At 51.6% G+C, this 15,813-nt stretch overlaps 1 protein-coding gene across 1 annotated transcript; it reads left to right on the top strand.

Annotated features, from left to right (window-relative positions):
- Nucleotides 1-1,048: 1,048 nt before the first annotated feature.
- On the top strand, nucleotides 1,049-14,736 carry BHLHA9 (basic helix-loop-helix family member a9). The gene is made up of 2 exons (XM_082443607.1): nucleotides 1,049-12,250; nucleotides 12,586-14,736. Exon 1 carries the CDS (start codon nucleotides 7,589-7,591, stop codon nucleotides 8,450-8,452), a length of 864 nt encoding a protein of 287 aa, XP_082299733.1. The 5' UTR covers nucleotides 1,049-7,588; the 3' UTR covers nucleotides 8,453-12,250; nucleotides 12,586-14,736.
- The last annotated feature ends 1,077 nt before the right edge of the window (nucleotides 14,737-15,813 follow it).

Here is a 15,813-nt window from a genome sequence, read left to right as displayed (position 1 = left end):
CTCCAGCCCACCTCTCACAACCACCTGCATAACTCAGGCCCCTCCTCTCTCACCTGGATCTTTACAGTATCTTAACTGGAGTCTGCCTTAGATCCCTTCTCCACACTGTTCGAAGGAGCTCTAGCTGCCATCCAAACATGACTGTGTCATTCCTCAACTTAATATCCTTTTGTGGTACCCAGTTATCTACAGGATGAAATCCAAGCTTTTGGGCATGATGCCTAGTAACCCCCCAGCTTCATCTCCCATCACCCCCTGCTCTCTCATATCATGGTTTGGCCAATTTACTGTATTTTCCTCATCATACTATGATGGTTTATACTTCCAGGCCTTGGCACACCCTGCTCCCTCAACCTTCTATGCCCTTCCACCCCTTGTCTGCTTAGCAAACTCCTATTCATCCTTTGAAATCCAGTTCGGGTATCATCTCCCCTGTAAAACTTTCCTGACCCCTCAGAGAAGTTCATACTCCATCCTCTGTACCACTTCCAAACCTCGCACGTTCTTTTGTTTCATGCTATTGAAATAACTGGTTTACAAGATGGTATTCTGCACTAGATGGCAAACTCCATGAGGGCAGGAACCATGTCCGATTTGTTCATCATCGTACCTTCAGTCCCTAAGCCAAGACTTGGCAAACAGCAGTCCTCAATAAATGTGTAACTTAATTGGCCAGGAAAGGCTTCCTGAGATCATGGGGGATAAATGTGAGAGAAGAGGGTTTCAGTAGACCAGGGTTGTGGGGTGGCAAGAGCCAGACTTGGTTTGTGAGGGCTGAGAAGTGAAGCAGGGAGATGAAAGGAAGGAGAAAAGGTATTAAGTCCAGGATGTAGGGGAAGACTAACTCAGAAAGCAGCCTGAGAGAGAAAGCTGTAAAACGAAGAGAGGGACAACTGATGAGACAAGGTCCCCAGAAGAGATGGGGTGGAAGCAGGAGAGGAGAGAAGAGGACACACCCCAGAGCACAGCAGGGATACCTGGGGAGGGAGGAAGGACACTAAGACATAAAGATGGGTGCTGTCTGGAGAGGGGTGGGGTGGCGGGAGTACTCATCCAGCAGTCAGAGAAAGAGAAAGCTAATGGGTTTTCTTTTGTATTTAAGACTCATGAAGTGAGGGGATGGAATAAATATTTAATGGCTTCCCATCTCTTGCCAAGTAAAAGTGCAAGATATTGCAGTAGACTGTGCAACCATGTCACCAGCTGGAGCTCACCTCTTGCTCTGCCCCAGCCCCACTGGCCACCTTGTTGCCCCTGGAACTGTTAGACACGCTCCGGCCTCAGGGCCTTTGCACATGCTGTTCCTGCTGCCTGGAAGCTCTTCCTAAAGATAGCCACAAAAATACCTTGTCTCATTCAAGTTCTTACTCAGATGTCACCTTCTCAGGTGGGCTTTCCCTGACCCCTCCCACCCCCACATTCTCCACTTTCTATCTTTTCTGATTTTATCTTTTCTGTACCATTTATCACTTTCTAATATACTTCTAATAGTACTTATCTACTACATAAATTACTTATTTTCCTTATTATTTGCTCTCTGCACTTGAATGTGACTTCCGTGAGGCCAGCTTTTTGCCTGTTTAATTCACTACTCTGCACCAGTAACTAGAACAGGAAGCAGTCATCACATTTTCGTTGAATGAAGGCACAGAGCCTGAAACTGAGCCCAGATCTGCCAGATTACAAATTTCCCCCACGCCAAGTTTCTCTCTAAGTTGAACGCTGAGGATCCCGGTCTGGGAGAGAAGGGAGGCTGCGGGCCTTTCTGGAGGCCAGCTCTCCGGAGATGACGGGGTTCTAGGGACCCCCTGGACTCGGTTTCTCCGGAAAGCCCGTCCCTGGATCCCGGCTTTCTCTCCAAGGTGGGAGTTCTGTCTTCCCTCGGGGGAGCGACGCCGGAACTTCCTGGGGAAGAGCAGGAATTTCTGAAATCCAGGCCCCGGCGAGAGGTAATAGGCACCTTCGCGGCCGTCAGCGGAATCGCTCGGCCCTAAATCACGAGCGCGGCCCCTCCTCCCTGCGCCCGCCTCCTGGCGGCCCGGCCGGGAGAAGCGGCGCTCCCCGCGGGGGCGGATTCCAGCCGCGCGGCGGGAGGGACGGGCCGCCGCTGCAGATGCCGCGGAAATGCCTGCCCCGCCGCCGGCCTTTGAAGTCGGCCCAACCCCGCTCGAGGCCCCCGCGAGCTGCACGCCCCGGGGGTCGCAGCCGGGGATCACACGGGTCCCCTCGGATTCCAGGGATTCGTGGGAAGGGGGCCAAGTGGGGCGGGGGCGCTTCTATCTGGGAGCCCCGGCCATTTGTCAGGAGAGTGTGGCCTCAGAATTATTAACTTGGAGCCGAGGGTCATTTCCTGACGTGTGCGGGGAAGGGCGGAGGAGCCGGCCTGGAGAAGTAGGACACACGGGAAGGAAAAGCCAGAATTGTTTTAGGGAAGGGATGGGAGGGCAGGCCCGCTCGCAGCATCGGAAAACTTGTGCCCTTGGGACCTTTTCTTTACTTTCACTGACCTCCTTTTCATATCAATTTGAGAGTTCATGGTAGGGGGCCAGCAGAGAAATCTGTGGTTCAATCTCATTTTTTTTCCTTGCTGATATTCTACGACTATATTGTTACGTTGGAGCCCCAGAGTTGTCTATTGCCATGAGTTCTTTTTCCTCCATCCAAGTATAGGTGGGGATGTTCTCAAGTTAATGTGCAAGAAGAAAATTGTGTGTACTCAAAATTATCTTTGAATAAGACTTAAATTAACCTTAAATAAGTCATTATGTGTACAATCCTGAACAGTCATTCTTAAGCAAGGTAAAATTTAGATTGGGCTAGATTCTGGAAGAACAAATATATATATATTTCTGAACATTTGAACCACTTTGCTCTTAACTCAGAAGTTTGAATTCAATAGATCTGGGGTGGGGTCTGAGAAGTTATAATGTACTGCTGCTGCCACTACAACCACATTGGAGAATACAGCTTTGGCAATTATCAAATTCCCCCCAGGTGACTGGGGGGGTGGGGAATTCTATGGCATTTCTTTTTGGCTGCAAGGTTTACTTCCTTCTATTTTAATATGGAGCTATATACTTTTTTTTTTGGCCACACCGCATGGCATGCGGGATCTTAGTTCCCCGACCAGGGATTGAACCCATGCCCCCTGCAATGGAAGCACGGAGTCCTAACCACTGGACTGCCAGGGAAGTCCCATGGAGCTTCTATATACTTAATATACGTGTTCATGGCTGTCAACACACGCGACAGCCTATAGCACTGGGCCTGGCATTTAGTACATGTTCTGTAACTGTTTACCAGATTTGAATATAGAGCTTGTTTGATCAGACCAGTGTGGAGCTTCCAGAGTTTCGTGAATATCTTTTTTTCTTTTTTTTTTGGCTGCGTTGGGTCTTCGTTGCTGCACGCGGGTTTTCTCTAGTAGTGGCGAACAGGGGCTACTCTTCGTTGTGGTGCGCAGGCTTCTCATTGTGGTGGCTTCTCTTGTTGCAGAGCACAGACTCTAGGAGGGTGGGCTTCAGTAGCTGTGGCATGTGGGCTCAGTAGTTGTGGCTCGCGGGCTCTAGAGTGCAGGCTCAGTAGTTGTGGCGCACGGGCTTAGTTGCTCCGTGGCATGTGGGATCTTCCCGGACCAGGGCTCGAACCCGTGTCCCCTGCATTGGCAGGCAGATTCTTAACCACTGTGCCACCAGGGAAGTCCTCGTGAATATCTTAATATCAGGGATGGCACCATTTATTCAATATTCAGCAAATATTTCCTTGCATCTCCTATGTACCAGGCACTGTGCTAGGTACTGGGAATATAGACGCGACCTGGATGTGGATCCAGCATGAACATAAAAGTATTGAATACGATATGCAGATAACCAACAAGGACCTACTGTATAGCACAGGGAATCATACTCAGTATTTTGTAATAACCTATAAGAGAAAAGAATCTGAAAAGAATATATATATATTCTTATATATATATAGTCATACATGTACATACATATATATATATATCTGAATCACTGTGCTGTACACCTAACACAACATTGTAAATCAACTACACTTCAATTTAAAGAAAAAGACATATAAATACATGGAAAAAGAAGAACCATATGATCTGCTACATGCTAAGGTGGGGTAAAGCACAGAAGGGGAGGGTTCAGGGCTGGCTTCACAGAGGAAATGTTGGCAAGCAGCCGAGGCTGGTGACCCACTGCAGGCCACTGAACTCAATCCAGAACTCCAGCAGGCAGAGGCCTAAGACCTTTCCAACACGTGCATGAGGGTTGCTGCGGGCTGATCCCGAGTCCCCTCAGGCTACTCCTGGCTTACAGGGCCCTGGCTTACCTGCAGTGGAGGGTCAGGTTGGCAAGTGGGCACTGGCCTGTCACTTCCGCTCTCTGGTGCTCCCGCTGGGGTCCAGCAGCCGTCAGTTCAGCTGGGGACAGAGTTAGAATTAGCCAAGGAAATCCCAGGTAGCAAATCTCAGTCCCAGGAGGCAGGCAGTTGGGCTGCTTCGGACTGCTCCTAGCTTCCAGCCCAGATTCTCTATATTTTTCCTGCTTGTCTGTCTTCATTTGGAGGACCCTCCTTCCCCCACCCCCACCCCCTTCCCTGTCTTCTCTACAGCAGCCAAGCTCTTTTTATTTTCACACGCGGTTGAAACTATTTGACTATCTCAATGACTGTTGTTTCAAAGGGCAGATGCAAGGCCTCTATTACCTACAGGTGGTCGGTGGAGGCTGTCGGCCTAGGGGGTGGAGAAGTGCTCACTGAGCCCAGAACGCAGGCCCAGCACAGAGGGGTTAGGAGCCTGGTCTTCAAATAGGAGCCACGCTACCTGATTTGAAATCCTGGCTCAGCAACAGCTCAGCCCTCTGGCTTGGGGCAGATTACTTAACTCTCTCAGTCTCAAGTTTCCAGTCTGTAAAATGGGTATTATAATAATAGAGCCTTCCCTATAGGATTGCTGTGAGGCTAAGATAATGTATGTTAAAAAGCACTTAGATTACTTAGTACCATGCCTCGTCTATAATAGTCAATAGAAGTCAGTACCAATAATATTAAGATGACTATTGTTATTATTACTAGTTTTTACTAAGCAGCATCCTGCCTGTGGTGGACTGTTAGTTTTCACTGAAGGAAGGAAAGGCCCGGGAAGCAGTTTAAGCTTGTTTATCACCCGAAAGGGGCAGCTCCTGCACTGCCCTAGGCAGATTCTCCCCTCTGTGAGGCTGCCCTGGGGGTCAGTGGGAAGGGCGGGCTTCCTTGGAGAGGTCATCTCCATCCTTCCATGAAGATGGGAGCTGCTCTGGGCTTGCACATCTATTTCCTCCTGATTGTGGGTCATGGGCTCCCGGGAACACCACAGGGGAGAGAAATGTGTTAATGGGCACATTCAGGTCAAGGTTATCTTGCGATAACCAGATCCAGTATTTCTAAAGGCCCAATCTTTACCAGGTTCCTTTCATTGAGTCCTCTGAGGCTGGTATCACTCTCATTTTGCAAGTAGAGAACTGAAATTCAGAGCTTTTCCCAAGGTCTTTATGAAAGTGGCAAATGTCAGATGAGTTTAGACCCAAAGCTTATGCTCATGACCACTATACTACTCTATCCTACACTCAGGGCCAGCTTCACGGGTATGGGAGCTGTGCAGCGCCACAGACTCCAGGCTTAGAGAGCCCCAAGCTTGGTTTCATGCTCTGCTGTCACCATCTTCAAATTCTTAATAATTTTGAACAAAGGGCCCCCATTTTCATTTTGCACTGGGCTCTGCAAATTATATAGCTGGTCTTGCCTACCCTCTTTTGTAGAGGGGATGTCTTCCTTGCAAAGGAAAGAAAACTGGGGTACAGAGAGGAGAGCATGACTGGCACAGGGTCCCATAGCAAGTTCGTGGCAGAACCAGAATCAGGTCTCCTGACCCCATCTGGTGGAATTCTCTGGAAGCATTCATATATATGTCCAACTGTGCCCTTGACGGGGGAAGTTTTGGAAGAGGCCATCGGCTGGGAGTGCTTGGAGAGGGAAAGGGCTCCCACCCACCAAACCACCTCTCCCTGGTTTTCCTGGGGCTGGAAGGTCCACCTGCTGCCTCCTGGTCTGCCTGACTTTGAGCCCAGGGCCAGGCCTTTCTGAGGGGCTGGGCAAGGCCGACGAGCAGGAAAGTGATTCAGCTGTCTCTAGGGTGGCCTTGAGGGGCTAAGGGACAAGGGATGGGTGTGGGAGCAGAGGTGGCTGTGGAATGTGACACTCAGGAACCACAGTGTCTGGGCTTTGACCTGATTCCCTGCTTCCCACTCTGAGACCCACTGAGACTAACATTGTGGATGCACCCATGAGAGCTCAGACATCTGTGTGGCTCAGGCTCAGGGTAGGATCCTGCTTGAGGCCTGCATTTTTGTGTGACTGTGTGTCTGTGTGTTGTAGGGACAGTGGGAAACAGCTTGAGAGGTGAAAACATCCAGTTGTAGCTGCTTTCATTCACTTTTAAATTTCACAGACATTGCAGATTTGGGGAATAGAGCCCTAGAAATACAATGTCCTTAGGGTGTTTACAGTCTAGTAGGCAAGGCAGAAAATAAAACAAAAGAACAGCCCTATTCTTTTTCTCCATAGAGCAATTCATAGTTTGAAATAATGTGGTTGTTAGTCTGCTCTTTGGCGAAATGGATGTGAACTCCATATCCATCCCAGCTGTTAACACAGTCTTGGCATTTTGGAGGCATTTGGATTGTGGCTGGGAATGATATTGACCTTGGTGCACCATACAACTTACATGTGGATGCCTGAAATTCCATTGCGGGGGGAGTCTTTCTCTAGGACTAAGCGTTATTCTTTTTCTGATACCCTGTGTAAAATTAAAAATCCCTGGGGTGGGGGTGGTGAGTGGGTTCACTGAGTTCATAACATGGCAGTGCTGTGTCTTGAGCTGCTCAAGGACCCTGGACTCCAAAAGATGCCCTGATGGGTACCACAAAGGGAGCCAGGGGGCCACCAGACAATTGCCATCACCCTCTAAGTCAGCACTCAGCCCAGCTCTGCCTGCAGAAGAGGGAGCTAAAGAGAGGTAGGAGATGAGTTAAGGTCCAAGCAAAATCCAAAACCAGAATCCCAGCCAGCCTCACTCTGGTAGCTGAGAAAGCCAGAAGTTCCAGGTCCATCTTATCTGCAGGGCCCTGCTGTATCTGAGCTGCCCCTCCCTTATGGGTCCCGCTGGAACAGTCATGCTTTCCTCTGTGATAGCCCTGTGGTTGCCCACAGGACTTGACAAAACTTTCAAGGTTCTTTAAACACACTCAACTACAACTGGGGCCCTTCTGTGCACCTATCAGCAGTCCTGACCGGAGGCCAAATGTGGCACCCTTTTTGGGGTCGGGAGTAAGAATGTGGAACCCAGCCACCCCAGACAGGCCCTGGAGTGAAGCAGGGCAAGCTCTCCCCGCGGCTGGAGTACTGCCCTGGGCGTGGCCCGGCTGCCCATCTGGTCCCTTCCTACAAGAATCTGCATGCGTCCTCCCTTCCTTGCTTCCTTCCTCTGGGTTCCTCCCTCACCAACCTACCTGGAGGCAGGTAATAAAGCAGGAGGAGGGAGATGGATGGATGGGGAGGGCGGAGAGCCACGTGGTGCCATAAAGCCCAGCTAGAGAGGGCCTGTCCCGGGAGTGTCCAGACTGCAGGAGTCAACGCTCGGAAGGTGACTGTCAGGCTTGTGAGCCGGAGCCGGAGCCGGAGCCGGAGCCGGAGCCGGGGCGGCAAGGCCCGGGAGAAGGCCATGCACCGAGGCGCGCCGGGACCAGGCCTCAGGGGCCTGAAGGGGGACGAAGGCTCTGCCCAGGACTTGGGGAGCTCTTGCCTGGAGGCCGGGAGGGATTTTGGGGTGCTGAGAGAGAACGGCAGTCCCCGCGGCCTGGGCGAGGCAGAGGAGGTGGTGGGCAGCAGAAAGCGCAGCCGCCCGGTGCGGTCGAAAGCGCGGCGCATGGCGGCCAACGTGCGGGAGCGCAAGCGCATCCTGGACTACAACGAGGCCTTCAACGCGCTGCGCCGCGCGCTGCGGCACGACCTGGGCGGCAAGAGGCTCTCCAAGATCGCCACGCTGCGGAGGGCCATCCACCGCATCACGGCGCTCTCCCTCGTGCTGCGCGCCAGCCCCGGGCCCCGCTGGCCCTGCGGGCACCTGGAGTGCTACGGCCAGACCGCGGGCGCTGGGGACGCGGGGGACGCGGGGGACGCGAGCTCCAGCCCGCCGCAGCCTGCGCCGCCGCCCGCCGGGCCCTTCGCGCAGCGCTGCGCCTCGTGCTTCCTGCACACGCCCATGGGACAGGCCAGGGCGGCGGCCGAGGCGCGGGGCGTGGCCCAGGCCTCCGCGGGAAGCTGGCGCCGAAGTCTCGGGGCTCCCTCTGCTTGGCCGCGGGGCCACCTGCGAGCGGGCCCCGGGCTGGGCTACCAGCACTCCTGACCCGGCACCGAGAGCACCCGCGGCCCTGGAGGAGGGCCGGCCTGGGAGGAGCCAATGACCCGATGACTACAGAAGGGAAGATTATAAAATCATCCAGGGCAAAACTGAACGGGCTGAGGCCAGAGGGGGAAAGGAGGCGCTTTGCCAGTGGGAAGGAACTCTGGAGCCTGGGGCTGCACCCCTTAACCACCCCCGATCCCAGCCAGGGTTGGCAGCTCCACAAGGAGCAGGATCCTGCTGGGTTCTTACCTTTGGACTTGACGAACTCTTCTTGGAAAGTGACTTTTGCATCCCTGTGCCTCTAAGTCCTGCTGTTTTTTAGGAGAATGGGGACTTTTGGACAGGGGGGTGATGGTATGTGGGAGCGTGGGTGGCAGCTGGTGTGGTCTGAGGGCACAGTGTGGGGTCCCCTCCCCCTGCCTGTGCTGATGCCCCAAGTCTGTGATCTGGGAGAGGCCATCAGGAGCAGCTAAATAAAAAGGAGAAGCTATCGTCTCTGTCTGCTACCAGGACTCTATTGGGGCCAGGAGCCCAGGGTGGCAAGAAGGCCTGAGGGGCTTGAGGCCTGGAGGCTCACCCTGGAATGTTGGGCCCTGGCCTGAGTGAGGCCCACGGTAGGTACTTGGAGACGTTGGTTCCTGGTGAGACCCCAGGTGTGACGAAGCACTGTGAGGGGCTCTGTGGGAGAAGACATTATCTGGAGACAGCAAGCGGGACCGGGAGGCTAAGGATGTGGTCAGCCTCCTCTCTGGCCCCCACCCCCCTCGCAGAGCTGCTGTCTGCAGTGAGCCACAGAGATGGTGGCAATGAGAGCGGAGTCTGGGCCAGTCTCAGGGAAGGAAGCTGAGGCCAGGGCCAAGGACTGGGGGTAAGTCCTGCCTGTACCCCAAGCTATGGGCGGATGGAGCTCCCAGGGAAGAGTGGGCCAGTGCAGCCAGGGCGTCTGTGATGAGGGGCAGACTTGGAATCCAGGAAAGTGGGCCTCAGGCCAAGGCTGCTGAGGAAGTGGGAGGGACAGCCAGCCCCCCAGAGAAGTCTGGAGAGAGCTGCTCTGCAGCTAAGACGAGCACTCTGAGCTCGTGTCCGGTCTCACTTGGGCTGGCCCGGCTGATGTTGCAGGTGCTGCCTGCTGGGGTGAGGACCCAGGTGTGCCAGGGGAGGCCTGAGGGCTTTCTGGTCTCCTTGGAGAGCTGGGCTCTTGCCAGCTTGGGGTGGGGGGAGTTATACAGCTCAGAATGGGGGACCCCACAGAAGCTGGAGAGATGCCTATAGTCACCCAGGGAGGAGTGAAGGGTCCCCAGAACAGCTGAGATGAGGCTCACCGTCCCGATTACAGGTGTCTTTGCTTTCTGCAAGTGAGACACTGGCTGGCACACTGGCATCTGGTCCACAGGCCTCAGGGCTCCAAATTTCACAGGGCAGGTAGACGTGTCACAGATCACGGGAAGGCTTTGACTCTGGGGCAGAGGGGTCTTGGGGCCTAGCTAGGAGCAAAATGTGGGACTCGGCCCCAGGCCTGCCTGCTGAGCCTGCCCTATAAGGGAGAGACAGTATCACAGTCTAAGAGCGGAAAGGAAAGAGCCAGACTGGCCTGGGATCCAATCTCTGTTCTGCCACTTACTACATGTGTGATCACTTAACCTCTCTAAGCCTCCAGTGCCTCACCTCTGACACAGGTGATTTCACCTCAGGGTGGCTGTGAGCATTAACATTCGTTCTAGGGTACAGTTTCTGGCAATTAGAAGGTGTTCCACAGCTTAGTACTGTTTGCATATTATAATTTTATGACAGACCAGCCTGGACAATGCTTCCACCTTGCTTCAGCCTCAGGTTTTTATTCTCTGGAAACATAATAAAATGACCATCAAGTCCTGCTTTCCAAAGTTCCAGGATGGAAAGAAGTGACGTTCTTCCCCGGTTGCACTCTCAGCCCTGGAAGGGCGAGGGCGCCCCCTGCAGGTGGAAGCGGGAGTGCGCCGCAGACTGTGAAGTCAGCCCGAGGATGCGAGGATTTGTCTCCTCACTTACCAGCTGAAGGACCTTGGCAAATCGCCTAAGGGCTTTGAGCCTAGGTACTTCCATCCGTACAATGGGCTGAAATAAGTACTTACATCATAGACTGTTGTGCAGACTAAAGGAGAGAATGCATTTAAGGCACTTAGCATAGTGCCTGGCCCACAAAGCACTCACTGCATGGAAGCTATTAAGACAAATTCTATTCACAGGGTTGTTATGAGGAGAGAATGCATGGGAAGGTGTTTTATAAACTAAAGCCTCCAACACATTAACACATTGTTTCATCAGGGCTATTTGTTTGCACACATCTGCATATTTACAAGATGATAAGTATTTGCCTGGCATTCTGAGGTTTTTTAACATGTGCACATTTTGTGCATGCTTACAGAGATGTGTAGATCTGTGAATGTGTGTGTGTGCATATGTGTATGTATTGACCTAACAGGTACCCCCTCCTCTCCCTGATTCTTTAGGGGATACTAGGCCAGAATACCTTTAATTATGTGCCTTCCAGGTTTTCTGGAACTCTTGCTTGAGTTTTTTAATCTGCTTCCTAAGACCATATCCGTTCTCCAAGATAACTGATTTGCTGTGGAAAGAAGATAAATCTGTGATAAAGAAATGGAAGTTATCAACCAAGACCACATAGGTTTATCCAAATATAGAGAAAAATAATACGAGAGGCACTGAATGAATATAAAAAGGAAAGTTCTGGAAAGAGAAAACACACATATAAGAGAGAGCTGCTAAAAGTTATGACCAAAAGACATGAACGACTGATACCTAAAGACAGAAATTATGTGTCTATAAGGTTAATCCCAACAGATCCCTCAAATAGTGTTCAAAGGAGAGAGAGGGTTCACTTTGAAAGGGCAGAAAATAATAACAATTTACAGCACTTTTAGCAGCTTTACAGCATAATGAATGAGACATGCCAGCGAAGTAAATGACAACTGTAAGACCCAGTGTTGTCAGGGATATGGAGAAAAGGGCACATTTACAGATTTCTACTTGTACTGTGTGTCTGTTCCCTTTTTGGTAGAGAACAATTTGGCAAAGTCGCAGTAAAAATACCCCAAGGGAGTAATCCAAAAGGAAAAACAAATTTGCAAAAAGGCAGTCCCAGCGGCACTGTACCTATCGATGAAAGATTTTGAAACAACACAGATGCCCAGCCACAGAGGCACGGGCAAAGCATTCTCTAGTATTGTAACAGGATGCCAGTTATGGTGAGTTCGGGGAGAGGATCACAAACTGGTCTGTGCCCGCTGATTATAAGTGTGGACAAACAGGTAGGTGCAGGAACAGACCTGGAGAGAATTTGGGAGGATGTAACAGGGTTAGTATCCATTAGGGTTTTTTTTTTTCGTAAAGATTTTTTTTTGATGTGAACCATTTTTAAAGTGTTTATTGAATTTGTTACAATATTGCTTCTGTTTTAGGTTTTGGTTTTTTGGCCGCCAGGCATGTGGGATCTTAGCTCCCTCCCCGTCCAGGGATCGAACCCTCACCCCCTGCATTGGAAGGCAAGGTCTTTTTTTTTTTTTTTTTAATCTTTATTTTGTTTGTAATTTAATTTTTTTATACAACAGGTTCTTATTAGTTATCCATTTTATACATATTAGTGTATATATTTCAATCCCAATCTCCCAATTCATCCCACCACCACCACACACACTTTCCCCCTCTTGGCGTCCATACGTTTGTTCTCTACATCTGTGTCTCTATTTCTGGGAAGGCGAAGTCTTAACCACTGGACTGCCTGGGAAGTCCCTCCATTAGGTTCTTTTTTTTTTTTTTTTTTTTTTTAATTTTTATTTATTATTTATTTATTATGTTTATTTTTGGCTGTGTTGGGTCTTCGTTTCTGTGTGAGGGCTTTCTCCAGTTGCGGCGAGTGGGGGCCACTCTTCATCGCAGTGCGCGGGCCTCTCACTATCGCGGCCTCTCTTGTTGCGGAGCACAGGCTCCAGACGCGCAGGCTCAGTAATTGTGACTCACGGGCCCAGTTGCTCCGCGGCATGTGGGATCTTCGCAGACCAGGGCTCGAACCCATGTCCCCTGCATTGGCAGGTGTATTCTCAACCACTGCGCCACCAGGGAAGCCCCTCCATTAGGTTCTTGATAATTGTTTTTAAAAGGTGAAAGTTTTGTTTCCTTAGGGCACCTTCCAAAGAGGAGTAGGGAAATGTTTTGAGCACAGACAGCAGGATTCCTTTGGAGGGACCCCACCTCACTGGATGTGAAACTGGGGTGCTTGCTGATGGGTGCGTGACCACATCAAGTTTTGCTCACACTTTGCACGTATGTGTGTATGTGTGTGCAGACACCAGAAGGCTGCCTGGAGCAGTGGAGCTGGGCCCAGGCAGGCCTCAGTGAGAAGTGAAGTTTTCTTAATTACTCCTGCCTCGTCAGCCCCATATGGTTTCCTGACACCCAAGGCGATGCTGGGGATAAAAAGAGCCTTGGGGCGAATTCCCTGGAGGTCCAGTGGTTAGGACTCCACACTTCCACTGCAGGGGGCACGGGTTCGATCCCTGGTCGGGGAATTAAGCTCCACACGGCTGAAAAAAAAAGGCCATGGGTACAGATATAGGGGGACTTTTTACCTCTTCCCCTTGGATTAAGCTCGAACTTACCTACCCTTCTGAGGTTTGCTTCCCTGTCCACTTTCCACTCCACTGTTTACATCTCAGCATCCTTCACACCCGGGGTGTCCCAAGGGTGGGACAAGCAGAGGTGGACTTAGCGCCGGCGTGGACACACCCTGGGCACTTTATTGGCGTCTTCATCTTCCTCTGGGTCATCCAGCCAGCCATCACTGCAAGTCAGGCCCTGGGCAAGTGAGCTGGGGTCACACCTGCCCACTCCAAGACCTCACAGCCCATCAGGGAGGGGGCACAGAGAGGGGAGTGACTTTCTTCAGTTCCCAACATCCACACTAGAGAGCAGCGAGGCCAGCCCGCAGCGGAACACAAAGGCCAATACACCTGTGTAGCTGCAGGCGCTCACAGCGCAGGCCGCCACGTGAGGCCCGCGGGCGGCGTGAGGGCGGAGTCGGAGGAGGGGCTCAGCGCCCTCCCTTCTAAAGGCTGCAGCGGGCCCAGCTGCTTGCTGCTCTGCAGAAAATGGGCCCAGGGTTCCCAGATCTTCATGTTAAAAGTCTGAAACCCCCATGTTTATGTGAAATGGATTTTAAAAAAACACTGTTGAGCCGACACTGTGCAGGCCAAACCCACTTTGCATGATGAACGTGGCCCGTGGGCCTCTATTGAAGACCTCAGCTGGGGGGGAGTGGGGAGGCCGCACCTGCAGGCGGGGGCAGGACCGGGCCAGAGGAGGAGCAGCTGGCTGGGTTGGGCTCACCAGCCCCGGAGCCCAATCCCGGTGCTCTGGTCCTCGCCTCTGCGCCTCCCCCTGGTTCCCGCTCCCACTTCTGGTCCTTTCCCTCACCACCACTCGGCCACTAGATGGCACCACAAGCCGAGGATCTCACAGCAGACAGCGCAAACCCGGCTCCCAAGTCCCTGAACCCCAGCATACCTGGTAACCTCGCTGCCGTGGGCCACCCTGGGGACTTCTTGGCTTTTTCTCTTCTCTTCGAGTTTTTATTAAGTCAAAAAATCCCTTTATGTCAGTTTCCTTCTGTCCTCCAGGCCAGTGCTGCCCAATAGAAATATAATGCAAGCCACGTTTTAAATTTTCTAGTAGCCATATTAAAAAAAGAAAAGACACAGGTGACATTAATTTTAATAATGTTTTATGTAGCCCAGTATATCCAAAATATTATCATTTCAGTATGCGATCTATATACAGTGTATTAACGAGATATTTTACATTCTTTTTTCTCGTACTAAGTGTTTGAAATCTAGTGTATGTTTCATACTTACAGCACATCTCAGTGTGGATGAGCCACATCTCAGGCGATTAGTAGTCACATTTGGCTGGAGGCTATGGAATTGGGCTGGGCAGCGGTAGGTCCACAGGGCCTGAGTTCTTCCCCCCAAGAATCAGCTCCCAGGTTGTAACATGGAATTCTGTCCAAGCTGGACACGGACTTAAGAGTCTAGGGGTCTCAGGCACCCAACCTGCCACCCTCTGCAGGAGGTCTCTTATTTAAAATGGCATTAGCCACTCTCTCGAAGTGAGAGAGTGGCATGGACATATATACACTACCAAATGTAAAATAGATAGCTAGTGGGAAGCAGCCGCATAGCACAGGGAGATGAGCTCGGTGCTTTGTGACCACCTAGAGGGGCGGGATAGGGAGGGTGGGAGGGAGATGCAAGAGGGAAGAGATATGGGAACATATGTATATGTATAACTGATTCACTTTGTTTTAAAGCAGAAACTAAAACACCATTGTAAAGCAATTATACTCCAATAAAGATGTTAAAAAATAAATAAATAAAATGGCATTAGCACGTTTCTGGAAGTTCCTGGGCACAAGAGCCCAGCTCACTCCCTCTGCCCCATCCCTGGCCTGGGGGAGCCCTCCTCCCATCCCTTTGTGGCCAGCTCTCCACTCCCTGCCCGTCACACTCTGCCTCCTTTGCCTTGTCACGGCCCTTGTTGGAAGCAGCATTTCTGAAGCCAGCTTGATACACAACCCAAAGATATTTCTTTCCACTAAAATGGCTCATCTTGCTCCAAACCAGCCCCGGGACTTGGACCAGGGATTGATATCTGATTGGGATACACTTTGAGATGACTCTGGGCCTCGCTTTTCTAATCTGTGATATCAAAGGATTTGAACTCCACAACCTCTGAGACCCCTTCTCACCTCTAACTTCCCACCCCCAACCCCCATGACCTATGCCCTCCTCCAAACCACACACAGACACACACACACACACACACACCCTGGTGGTTCTAGGTCACCTTATAAAACAATGTAAGGAGAGAGATCGGGGACATAGAAAGAGATGCAGAGAATAGAGAAGGTGGCAGAAACGGAGGGAGGAGACATGAGAGAACAAAGAGACAGAGGACAGGCAGCCAGAACCGAGGCCCTTCAGAGCCGGCATCTGCCCTAAGGAGCTCCTGAAACAGGATCTTTGCTGGCTTTTTAAAAGCACCTTAGAAAAGCTCTAATGGCCATGAGATGGGGCCAACACTCCTCCCTAATAGCCCCTCTGCCCCACCCCTTGGTGAGCTGCTCATACACCCATTCAGAGGGTCCAGGCAGAATCCAGGGGCCACACTAGTACTAGACCCTCCCGGAGCTAGGAGCCAGGCTCTGGCCTGGACGCCTCTGGGCGCTGGAGGTCAGGGTCGAGGTGGGATGCAGTAGGTCCAGGGGCCAGCATTTCCCAACAGATAGGAGAAGCGGGAGGCTGCTCCAG

The sequence above is a fragment of the Balaenoptera physalus genome (genome assembly GCF_965194825.1).
Source record: "Balaenoptera physalus genome assembly, chromosome: 20".
NCBI classification, from domain to species: domain Eukaryota; kingdom Metazoa; phylum Chordata; class Mammalia; order Artiodactyla; family Balaenopteridae; genus Balaenoptera; species Balaenoptera physalus.
Note: the sequence above shows the minus strand (reverse complement) of the source record. Positions and strands in the feature narration are given on the sequence as shown.